Raw genomic sequence first — 12,992 nt, 5'->3', positions numbered from 1 at the left:
ACAAGAAGCAATGAAAGTGAATTGTGACTGAGGATAACGTTCTGCCTGACATCTACTTTTTTCCCCAGAGTTTTCATTTTTGGGTCAACTATCACTTTAAGGATTTACTTAACAAGGGTCTTATGCTGAGTGTCTTTTATGCCATTTTTAAATAGCCCAAGGAAACAACACTGAATATGACACAATTTTGGATGAAACAGTCTCTAAATTTAGCACTTTCTCCCTTATTACCAGACAAACGAGACATTCATCTTGTGTAACTGTACCATGGCGAGGTGCATAGAGGACAACATCGTTGAGATTATCCCATATAAATGTCCTCCACTGCAGAACATCACCTGTGCTAATGGAAAGAACCCCGTGCAGGTTTATGATGAGCATTTATGCTGCCAGTATTACGCCTGTGACTGTGAGTAAACTGGTCCACCTCAACCTCCATATTTGATGCCGAAATCAATTATATTAATGACGTCCTTCTTGGCTAAATGTGCATGATGTAGCATTGTGCTTATGTGCTTGTTTTTAAACCATGCCTTAAATAATGTATGTCCTTAGTTTCCACACCTTGAGCATTCAACATCCATTTAACATCAGCCAATGCCCAAATTTACAGCTCTGCCCTTCATGCCTTCAAATGTCAAATGGTGATATATGCATACCTAGTATACCTAGCATTGCAGCTTCTGCCAAATTCAAATAGAATAGAATATATATATATATATATATATATATATATATATATATATATATATATATATATATATATGTATACATACTCTCATTCTCTCCTTAGAATATATTCTCATTCTCTCCTAATCTTAGGCTTTTGTGAAGGCTGGGGTGATCCACATTACATCACATTTGATGGACTTTTCTACAGTTACCAAGGAAACTGCACTTATATATTAATGGAGGAAATCAGACCTCAACACCACTTGAAGATCTACATCGATAACGTCTATTGTGACCCTGTGGAGCCTGTATCCTGTCCCAGATCCATTATTGTGTCTTATAACAATCAAGTCATTACACTTAATAATCACAATTTCATAGGAGGTGCAGACCTAGAGGTGAGACGTTCTGGACTTGCAAAACGTTTTTGAATTTGATTAATATGTGTTTAGTCAGTAATGTAGTGTGTAATGTGTGGTCATCTCCTTAAAGGCTTTGAAGAACAACGTTAAGCTAAGGCTGCCTTTTGCCAGTAATGGTGTGAAGGTTATAAGTTCAGACCTAGACTTGTTCCTGGAGATTCCACAGCTGAATGTTACTGTAACGTTTGGAGCCACTGGATTCAGCATCAATCTGCCATTCAAGCATTTTGGAAACAACACACAAGGGCAGTGTGGTAAGTTTGCAGTGAGCTCAAATTGTGAGTTCTGAATTATCTAAAAGGTTTATGAGGTCATTCTAGGGTTTAATTTTTTTGTTAAAAGAGCAGTTGAAAGATTCTAAATTAGACAATTGATTAGGCAGAATCGAGGACCCAATGAACACTGCAAGTGAGCGAGGCGCAAAGAAGCCAATCTGAGTGAAAATATGAGCAATTACTTTGTAGCCTTTTTGCAAAGCAAGGAATTATCACAGTGCAGTGGTTTTATGTAACCATTGTACACCATTCTTGCCTGTTCTATTGAAGGGGTTTGTGCAAGCATTATTCATCCAAATGATTCCAAATAATTCTCTCTAAGGAACATGCAACAACAACAAGGCTGATGACTGTATGCTTCCTGGAGGGATCTTGGTGGACGACTGTGCGACCATGGCTGATTACTGGTCGGCCAAGGGTGTGAACAGTGAAATTTGCGCCCCACCAACTGTGCTACCTACAGTTGGGTCTGGCCTAAAAAAAAACCTTATGCCATGTCAAGCCCACCCTGACTGCAAGCTCCTCAAGAGCGAGTGAGTAGATTCTGTGATGTGTATTTACAATAGTGCAACATAATTTGTGTGGTGAAATGCTTACAAAACTATATATTTCTATCATCTGTTCTTCATTTTCATCTTCCCCAGGTTGTTCCAAGAGTGTCATCCCCATAAGTCCCCAGAAAAATTCTTTTTAGGCTGTAAATATGATAGTTGTCATATGAGAAACCCTTCTGTGGTGTGTTCCAGCCTGCAGAGCTACGCTAGGGCTTGCTCTCAGTTTGGCATCTGCATACACTGGAGAAACTACACTAAACTCTGCAGTAAGTTATTAAAACACATTCTTTCTTTCCTAAGACAACTGTTTATTTATTTTTTGTAACGAGGAGGAGGGCGTGACTGGGCCGTGAGAGTGCATGGCTGGTGCTGAGCCAACTAATCAGCGTGAGAGAGAGATAAATAGGAGACAGAGTAGAGAGAGAGATTTCTCCAGTTAGAGAGAGAGAGACACACATACACGTGGCCGCTGTGTGTGTGCGCACCTATGTGTATTATGTTAGTTTATAAAATAAATTATGTTTATGTTAATTTAAGTTTATATCATTAAAATTTACGTTGACTGTTCTGTCAGTTCCTGCCTCATGCTTGCCCATCCCTTATCCGTAAAATTTTTACTAAGGCTGTCAATTGAACACAATTAATCGCAATGCCCCCGGAACGTAGTAAGGAAGATTCCTGAGAAATGCAAGCTTGTAGTACCACCTGTTTACTCCAGAGGGCAGTAAGGGAAACTTCAGCTGTATGGGTAATGCACAGTTTATACAGTGAAGAAATCAACCAGTCAGCAGGCAGAACAACACAAACATGCGTTACATTCTTGTGTTCAAAACACTTGATGGAGCGCAAATTCGAACTAAGGGATCTCAAGATGTGTTCAAAGTATTTAACTATATTTAACTTGACACAGTGACCTAAACATTTTACATTTATGACGCAACGCACCCGAGACGCTACACAAGCATGTCTGACGCAGGTGTACATTGACGGGTCCTTAAACAAGCCCTCACAATAAATCTCCAACTGCCTGACAAATTTACTTGTGAAATGGATTGCTGTGAACTGTGTGCCAATGATTGACTTATGATAAATAATATGGTAGTAAACAATACATTGTATTCTAAAGCTGCTTTTTGTATTGTCTTATCAATGATTAACTCTTCTGCCACAAGTATGTAATGCATTATAATTATCTGAATATCTTTTATTTTATATATATATATATAATTTTAAAATATTTTAAGATAACTAATTATATCTTATATAAAGATAATTATTTCATCATTATATATTGAATTATTTTGATATGAGGGGCTTTCTCAGCAAATATTTGTATATGCGATTAATTTATCGGGACACCATGTAATTAATTCAATAAAAAAATGGTATCCATTGACAGCTAAAATTTTACTAATCATAGGATTTTTTTTTTTTCAATTTTATTTCCTTTTCTCCCAATTTGGAATAACCAATTCCCACTACTTAGTAGGTCATCATGGTGGTGCGGTTACTAACCTCAATCCGGGTGGTGGACGACAAGTCTCAGTTGCCTCTGCTTCTGAGACAGTTTTTATGTGTATGACACCACGGAGACTCACAGCACAGGAGGCTCATGCTACTCTCTGCGATCCATGCACAACTTTCCACACGCCACATTGAGAGCGAGAACTCCTAATCGCGACCACAAGGAGGTTACCCCATGTGACTCTACTCTCCTTAGCAACCGGGCCAATTTGGTTGTTTAAGAAACCTGTCTGGAGTCACTAAGCACGTCCTGGATTAGAACTTGCGACTCCGGGGGTGGTAGTCAGCGTCAATACTTGCTGAGCTACCCAGGCCCGAAACTAGCTCCAGTCTCATGGGTTCCCTTGGGTTCACGGTTCATGGTTTTATAAGAGAAGTTTTGGACTTACAAGTAAAATAAGGTCTGTGTTGAATTTTGAAGCAAGTTGCTAAATAAGAACTTCCGTTATCACAAGGATGTGAGAGTACATGCTTGATGAATCCAACAACCATTATCATCCATATGTAGAAACTTGATAACAACTTTTTTTTTTTAGGACAATTTGTTTAATTTATGTTGTAGAACAAAACATGAAATGTTCTTTAAGTAAAGTTAACCACAGATATTATATTACTCATAATTTGCTATTCTAAAAACCAATTGGAAGTTCAGAGTGGAACTCACGTTAGCCTACAAATTGACATCCTGACTGAACATCTCTGTTTCTAGTACAGGTCATGTTTCAAGCTGAATCATATTCCTATAAGATATAAACATTATTCAAGTGCTACATTTCACTTTCATTTTCAGATATTGAATGTTCAGATGAAAAAGTCTTCAAGCCTTGTGGTCCAGCTGAACCACCAACCTGCGACACTGAGTATGTCCTTTAGTCTGCATTAAACCATTTTCAAATAATTTTGAGAATTGTACAAAAGATACAGTTTAGTGCTTGTTCAGTGGCGTAAATTGTACAGGGGGTTTACGATAGTTCCGATGACACCAGAAGTTCAGGTGGGACATATCAAGGAGCTCATCCATTTCTTTTAAAATAGCCAATAGGATTACGTCACAGGTACGAACATGCTTGCTAGTCAGTTACAGGTGGTATTTGATGGGACAAAAATCTGTGTAGTGCAATAAGAGTCATCAGAATTTTATGTTCATTTTCCAAGAAGATAATAACTGTAAATTGTACATTTGTATATCTGCTAAAAGATACATTTGTCAAAGTTTAAGAGTATGCTAGCACAACCCTGCCAGGTCTCCTAAGCCACCAAATTGGCCCAGTTGTTAATTCAAACCCCAGATTTGTGTCAAATGTTTATGGGAATTAATTTTACATAAGATGTTAAAGGAATATTACATATTAAATACAAGTTAAGCTCATGCCACTGATATGAACCTGGAATATTCCTTTTATTTCACTTTGATTTAGAATATACATATGTGTAAAAAACTGTAAAATCTTTGCATTGTAATCTTTGCATTGCAGAACTGCACATAAGCCCATCACATTGTCCACTGAGGGCTGCTTTTGCCCCGAGGGGAAAATTCTCTTCAGCAAGCAGTCTGGAGTGTGTGTGGACAAATGCGGTGAGAAGCCAGTCAGTCAAGTTTGTGTGTGTGTGTGTGTGTGTGTGTGTGTGTGTGTGCATGTGTGTGCGTTTGTGTGTTTGAGCATTTGTGTGTACATCTAAATACTCCTGGACATTCAAATTGAAACACATCAGGATTTAAGCCTTAACTGTTTTTAAGAGTGTTTGTCTGATTTTGTTTTTCCCTTGTAGGATGCCTGGACTCCTCAGGGACACCACGTGAGGTGTGGTAGTGTTTAAAACAATTATTTTAACCACTCACTCATGTTATTGTTTTTATAAACTTTCTTGTGCTATTGATCTTTCCATCTTTTAATTGGATGATGAAATAAACTTCTAGACTCTGTTCCAAAACAATAAAGCAATAGATATGTAAATTATTAAAAATACTTCCAGTTCAATTAATACTGAAAAATGTTGATTAAAAAAATCTGAATGTACTGTTTTACACAATATTTGTGTCCGAAATATCCATCCATCCATCTTCAACCGCTTATCCTAAGTCGGGTCGCGGGGGCAGCTGCTCCAGCAGGGGGCCCCAAACTTCCCTATCCCGAGCCACATTAACCAGCTCTGACTGGGGGACCCCGAGGCGTTCCCAGGCCAGTGTTGAGATGTAATCTCTCCACCTAATCCTGGGTCTTCCCCGAGGCCTCCTCCCAGCTGGACGTGCCTGAAACACCTCCCTAGGGAGGTGGCCAGGGGGCATCCTTACCAGATGCCCAAACCACCTCAACTGACTCCTTTCGACGCAAAGGAGCAGCGGCTCTACTCCGAGCTCCTCACGGATGACTGAGCTCCTCACCCTATCTCTAAGGGAGAAGCCCGCCACCCTTCTGAGAAAGCCCATTTCAGCCGCTTGTACTCGTGACCTAGTTCTTTCAGTCAAGACCCAGCCTTCATGAACATAGGTGAGGGTAGGAACAACAATTGACCGGTAGATCAAGAGCTTTGCCTTTCGGCTCAGCTCTCTTTTCGTGACAACGGTGCGATAGAGCGAGTGCAATACCGCCCCCGCTGCCCCGATTCTCCGGCCAACCTCCCGCTCCATTGTCCCCTCACTCGTGAACAAGACCCCGAGGTACTTGAACTCCTTCACTTGGGGCAATACCTCCTCCCCTACCTGGAGTACGCACTCCATCGGTTTCCTGCTGAGAACCATGGCCTCAGATTTAGAGGTGCTAATCCTCATCCCAGCTGCTTCACACTCGACTGCCAAGCGATCCAGTGAGAGCTGAAGGCCACGGACCGAATCCATGTCCTAAATATTTTTATGCTTATTAGAGTATCGCAGTGTTAGCTTAGCAACATGCTAGCACCAAACCTTTTACAATTTGTACGACTCCCATCAGTTGCTGCCTATGAAGAGCATTCCAAATTGGTCACTTACGAGGTTCCATTTCAGTAAGAATTTTGCCTTAAAGGGATAGTTCACCCAAAAAATGTTATTCCGTCATTGTTTACAATACACTCCTGTATTGTTATAACCCCAAAACTTTCTTTCTTTTTCTTAACACAAAGGGAGAAATTGTGAAAACCTTTTGTTCTCAGTGATGTCATACAATGGTAGTTTATGGTGACCACATCTTCAAGCTTCAAAAGAACACAAACGTATAATTCAGAAGTCTAATAAATTATTTCATGAGACTCATAATTGTTATGAAGGCATACAATAAGGATTGGTGTGAAACAAACCAAAATCGAATGCATTATTTAGTACAAATTTTCACTGACCGTTATTTTCCTGTACAGGTACTTGATAGGGCACGAGAGCTTAGCTGCACACAAACCAGAGAACAGAACTTACAAACACGTCTGAAGAGTTTGTAGTGAAAGATTAGATGCATTTTAATATCCAGCATTATTTGTTTTAACCAGAGAACCAAAAGTGTGATGGAGGAGGCTAAAGGTAGCTACCAGTACAGCCGCTCCCAGACACGGTGTGACTGTACTTTCAGCCCCATCTCTCTGTTTGATGGAGGACTCCGCTTCAAACAGACTGGAGATTGAAATGCATCTACTCTTCCACTACAAACTCTTAAGACATGTTTGTCAGTTCTGTTCTCTGGTTTGTGTGAGGTGAAGCTATGTTATGTTTTCGGTTGTTAATATTGCTGGTGGTCATCCAGTTGAAGCGAAACAAAACAAGTTTTCGCTTGAGCTCCCCATCTCACCCGTGTTGCATCTACTGATGCTCTCAAAGAGCTCTAAAGCTTGCGTGCAGACTCATGGAGACTAACGGTCAGTGAACATTTTAACTCAATAATAAATTTGATTTCGGTTTGTTTTGCATCAAACTTTATGATATGCATTCATAACAATCATTAGTCTCATGGAATAATTTATTAGACTTCTGAATGATACTTTTGTGTCCTTTTGAAGCTTGAAGAGGTGGTCACCATCAACTGTCAGTGTATAACATCACTGAGCACAATTTGTTTTTACAATAATCCCTTTGTATTAAGGAAAATAAAGAAAGTCATAATGGGTTATAACAACACAGGGGTGAGTAAACAAGGGCTGAATGTTCATTTTTGGGTGAACTAATCCTTTAAGGCGCTGTCACACGTCCGACGAAATTCTGTGGGCGGACGTTAAGCATCTGAAACTGCAAAAATATAATTGTCAAGCAGCCTCTATATATTGCTGCTCTTTATACTCATCGCTAAATTGATATCCTTTGTATGTATGTAATATTCAGTGTAGCTGTGTACAAAGCACCACCCATTCAGAGGTCAATGCCAAACCCAAACCAACCAACTTCCTATTGGTCAACGCTGTGAAATTTGCCTGTCAAAGTTCACCAAACCTGAACTCCATGCGATGTCCGCAAGGGGAAATTCTTCACTACCAGAAGTCCATCGCATGAAATCCATCAAATACAAACCTTTGCTGCACACGGCACTCTTACTGACACTGAAAAAACAGCGTGACATGCCGCAACGGTCCATCTAGTGCACCTTATAAGAAAACAATTGACATACAGCATAAAACGCATTTGGTGCGAATGGCCACTTAGAAGGCAGCTGCCTATTTAGGCAGTACACAGTTAGGCAGCTCATTAGGTTCATAAATGTATCCCCATGTATCATAAATACATTTGCACCTAAAGATTTACTAAGGTGAATATTGACCAAACAAGGCTTTCAACTGAGTCTTCTTGACTTTTTTGTGGCAGTTTGATGAGGTTTTCGAGTACAACTGTGAGAAGTGTGTCTGTGAAAGGGACAGAAAATCTGTGATCTGTAAGCACAAGCAGTGTCCTGATCCTAACCCTCAGAGATGTACTGAACCGGGCTTCATGCTAATCAACACCACCAATCACTCAGACCCATGCTGCAACAAACAAGTTTGCAGTAAGATTCATTTGTTTACTTTCTTTTAAAGGGATTTGCATTAGGTTTGTAGCTTCCTTCTCTTAAGTCCTCTCTCTCTGTGTTTTTATGTTGTAGATTGTGACATCTCTATGTGCCCACCAATGGATAAAAAGTGTAGCATTGGATATTCTCCAGAGATGAAGGTGTCGGAGGGAAAATGCTGTCCAGAAATCAAATGCGGTATCACTGTTTGTCTTCCACACTTGGAATAATTCTTACATATTCTCCAGAATATAATTTCATATTGTTGTTTTTCATATGTCTGTGTTGCATCCGCAGTGCCAAAGAGAGTGTGCGTCCACAAAAAACATGAATATGAGGTAACTTAAATGGCTCTAAATGTACTATATTACACTAAATGTAGAATTTTCTCACCCCTTACTCTATTCAAAATGTAAATATATTTTTAAGTATTTAAAATCAATTTAAATGTAATAATGTTTGTTAAACACCCCATGAAATCACTCAACGAGCTCAGTTTTCTTACCTGTGTTGTATTTCCTTATAAAATAGGAAGTTGAAGTTGAAGTTGGGGTGGGACATAAAAATTAGCCAATAGTCTATGGTTTACATCATAGCCATGAACCATGAACCATGATTTGCTATTGCTAGTCAGACACAGCTTGTTTAGGGGTAGGGGACGTTCTCATTCTAAAAAGCATGTCGTTGGACGAAAAACCAGAGCAACCCATGAGTGCAAGATGAGTCATCAATATTTCTGGTCCATATTTCTGTTAGAGAAAGACTGTGAGGGAACACTTTTAAATAAAGTTGTGTTCATTAGCATTAGTTAACTACATTAATTAACATGAACTAACAAAGAACAATACTTTTACAGCACTTATTAATCTTGATTAATGTTGATTTCAAAATATACTAATGGAGTTTAAGAGTTTACTAATGCAAATTAAAAATGGTTTATGTTAATATAATGTATTACGAACTACTGTAAAATGAACTAAAAATATATACAAGATTTATAAATGCTGTAAAATATATTCATTGTTCATTTACGATACCGGATTAATTTAGTCAAGCAGACTGAGGAAAACTAATTTCATTTAAATTTTTTCATCCTTAAAATCTAAAAATAAGCTTAATTTAGCTAAATTTGATTGCTTAATAAACTAACTGCATCTAATTTGAGATAGCTGTTAGTATTTACAGTGGTAAAACACAGTGACATTCTGCTCCAATGCAAATTGATGCTATTTTACATGATATTATGATTGATTCATTTTTTTTTTCTTCACATGTATAATTACCTTTACTTTATCTTGGAAAATTATTGTATTTTAATAGGATTTCAAAACCTGAAAGATTTAATAAAAATATTGTTTTCACTAATTTATATTTCTGTATTTCTATTCAATTGAATGTGTTTTTTTTTTGTTTTTTTTTAAATTAAAGCTGGCTGTGGCTCAGGTGGTAGAGCGAGTCGGCTGCCAATCGCAGGGTTGGTGGTTTGATTCCCGGCCCACACGAATCCACATGCCAAAGTGTCCTTGGGCAAGACACAGAACCCCAAGTTGCTCCCAATGGCAGGCTAGCACCTTGCATGGCAGCTCTGCTTGCAATGGCTCTGCTGCCATTGGTGTGTGAATGGGTGAATTTTACCATTACAGTATTTGATTTTGATATATATAAATTACATTATTTAGTTTCTTGAGTGTTTTCAGCTTGTAATGTCAAAAGATAATAAATGGCAGACAAAACTTTATTGTAAAGGGTAACTGACTGTAAATTTGAAATATATTATATGCGAAACATTTTACTTTAAGGAGTACACTAGAATGTCGATGACCTCAAAACTAACAGACAGGGACTAAAAGCCACAAAACTACCATTTTGATTTCTTGGGATCTTGGATGACTTATTAATGAAGTTATTACAAAGTTCTACAGACTTTAAATTTAAATAGCACACTCTCAGAGACCCTACAGTTATTTATGCATCTCTTTTCCCTCACGCCCATAGCCTGATACCATCATCCCTGTCACTGACTGTCAAGAGTGTAACTGTACAAGGGACGTGGATCCTAACACACAGTTGTTCAAGATCCGCTGTCGACGTGTGCAGTGCAACAAGGCTTGTGATCCTGTGAGTTGTATCTCTTAGCTGAGCTTATGTTTGGTTTGTCTCAGCCCAGTTTCTGTTTGACCTGTAGTTGTAATTATATTGTCTGTCTTCGTTTAACTTTCTCAGGGTTATGAATATATTAAGTCAAACAATGATGATTGCTGTGGGAAGTGTGTTCAAATTTATTGTATTGTCAATGCCAATGGCGGCCATTATATACTGGAGGTAAGAACAAAACAAAATCACAATAAACATAGTAAACATAGTAACAATAGTAATATATGACTTGTGTGCTATATCCCAAGTCTCCAAAAGACATATGATAGCTTTAAGTCATAATTCACAGAAAATCATAGCCCTTTCGGCACCTTCTTGATATCATCAAAAGTTTTTAAATTGATCTTGAGTGTGATTTTTGAGATGAAACACTCAAGATATAGTTCATAGGTCTTGACCTATTCCTCTTAACAAATCTAATGTTCTGCAATTAAGTCTATTTTTAATATGACCTTGTTTTCTTTTTGATTGTAGGATGGAGCGGTTTTGCCCATCACAAATGAGGGCTGTGACAGAATCACCTGCACTAAAAGTAAAGGACAGTTCATCACCAATAACTACAGAATCCAGTGCCCTCCTTTCAACAGTTCCAACTGCCAGCCTGTCAGTACTTCAAACACAAACTCACACATGTACACATTTCAGTGGAGGGGATTCACTGAAAATTGTGCCTGCTGATAATGTCGTTTTAGCACCTAATTTACTGAAAGAATTATACAAATCATGGAACAGTGACAACACACTTAAAAATGCTTAAAGTACTCAAATCGGGAGTTGCGTGACACCAAGTGAGGATTGGACATGTGAACGGCGAGCTCTTTGCACTTTGCTAGTTTTAATACTTTTAATTGCATAAACCAGTGAGATGCGATACACTCTGTTCCATAACTGTCCAAGGAGGACCATATGTCAAAGAATTCTAAATCCTAGGGCTCTGGAGACATTAGAAGACACTTACATGGGGCCTGGGTAGTTCAGCGAGTATTGACGCTGACTACCACACCTGGAGTCGCAAGTTCGAATCCAGGGCATGCTGAGTGACTCCAGCCAGGTCTCCTAAGCAACCAAATTGGCCCAGTTGCTAGTGAGGGTGGATTCACATGGGGTAACCTCCTCTTGGTCGCTATAATGTGGTTCTCGCTCTCGGTGGGGCTCTGTGAATAATACGGATAATAGCGTGAAGCCTCCACACATGCTACGTCTCCACGGTAATGTGCTCAACAAGCCACGTGATAAGATGTGTGGATTGACGTCTCAGACGTGGAGGCAACTGAGATTCGTCCTCCGCCACCCAGATTAAGGCACTACGCCAAGTGTGGCTTTACGAGTGGCTTTAATGTATCCCTTTTTCAAAATCCTGAATTCCAACAAATGTTAAAGGCTAAAAGCAATGTCTATATGGACTGCGGTCGCTGCCATCTCGATTGACCCCAAAAAAGCGTTTGATGTGGTATGTCTTTTGTGATTATCTTTTTAAGATTTTGGAAATGTATGGGTTCAGGAATGGATTAAGTTACTTTATAGACACCCGATAGCGGCGGTTCAAACAAATTGATTAATTTCAGATAATTTTACCCTAGATAGGGGCACCCAGCTGGGTTGTCCTCTTTCCCCTTCTTTGTCCTGTCTTGCCCTTGAACCATTAGCAGCCACGAAAAGAAAGGTGGATGATTTTCCAGGGGTTGTTGCGGGAGGTGTGGCGCATAAGGTGACTGTGGCAGGGCGGAGCCGGGTCGTGATCCTACACACCCGGGACCGGTGTGATAGCTGTGCAGTGTGTAAAACCTCACTCTCCTGACCTTAAGAGGTGCACTAGCGACTGACACTAGAGGCTGTAGCCTTTAGCCTCCTTATTAGCACAACTGCCTCCCACGCCGGTGACGGCGGTTCGAGTTCCGTTCAGAGCGAGGCGATCAGGACCGGTTACAATGGCATGGTGCAGTGCTATACCAGTGCACACAGCTCCTGGTTAAACTGGATTATGGGTAGTTTGTGAATAAGATTACTCAACTGAAATGCTGTGAGCAAATATATTTAGTGAATATTCCCCATCGTGGTGTTTCGATCAGAGATGTCATTGTGCTTTTTTATTCACTCTGCAGGGCACGATCCAGAAGTCACCTGATGGTTGCTGCCCCGTTTGTGAGTATTTTTATTAGAAAAACTATGCAGCCACTTCAGAGTTTCCTCAAAGTTTTACATAAGTATCAAGGTTTCTTTGGAGATAACAAGGAAGTACTATCTGTGGAAGAAAAAAGAGCCTAAACCTGGTCTGTTGGCTGGTTTTCAGTTTTCTTTACTGGTAGACCAGCTTGAACCTGCTAACTCTAGAAAGCCAGTTTAGGCTGATTTATGCCGTTTTTCATCTGGGATATTTCTAAATAATAAAAGAAACCATGTGAAATGTGTTGTTGCTAATAAAGAGATGTTTATTGCAGCAACTTAGAAGACAAA

At 39.3% G+C, this 12,992-nt stretch overlaps 1 protein-coding gene across 1 annotated transcript in view; it reads left to right on the top strand.

Annotated features, from left to right (window-relative positions):
- Window positions 1-12,992, top strand: part of LOC127638068 (mucin-2-like) — a 50,929-nt gene that overhangs the window by 37,157 nt on the left and 780 nt on the right. The window contains exons 28-42 of the mRNA XM_052119403.1: window positions 235-409; window positions 823-1,070; window positions 1,165-1,348; window positions 1,692-1,902; window positions 2,014-2,189; window positions 4,238-4,307; window positions 4,923-5,023; window positions 5,218-5,249; window positions 8,204-8,381; window positions 8,478-8,582; window positions 8,682-8,722; window positions 10,380-10,502; window positions 10,608-10,706; window positions 11,013-11,141; window positions 12,641-12,680. Coding sequence (XP_051975363.1) covers window positions 235-409; window positions 823-1,070; window positions 1,165-1,348; window positions 1,692-1,902; window positions 2,014-2,189; window positions 4,238-4,307; window positions 4,923-5,023; window positions 5,218-5,249; window positions 8,204-8,381; window positions 8,478-8,582; window positions 8,682-8,722; window positions 10,380-10,502; window positions 10,608-10,706; window positions 11,013-11,141; window positions 12,641-12,680 — 1,912 coding nt within the window. The remainder of the gene's footprint in view (window positions 1-234; window positions 410-822; window positions 1,071-1,164; window positions 1,349-1,691; window positions 1,903-2,013; window positions 2,190-4,237; window positions 4,308-4,922; window positions 5,024-5,217; window positions 5,250-8,203; window positions 8,382-8,477; window positions 8,583-8,681; window positions 8,723-10,379; window positions 10,503-10,607; window positions 10,707-11,012; window positions 11,142-12,640; window positions 12,681-12,992) is intronic.

Source organism: Xyrauchen texanus, chromosome 46, assembly GCF_025860055.1.
Source record: "Xyrauchen texanus isolate HMW12.3.18 chromosome 46, RBS_HiC_50CHRs, whole genome shotgun sequence".
Lineage (NCBI taxonomy): Eukaryota > Metazoa > Chordata > Actinopteri > Cypriniformes > Catostomidae > Xyrauchen > Xyrauchen texanus.
Note: the sequence above shows the minus strand (reverse complement) of the source record. Positions and strands in the feature narration are given on the sequence as shown.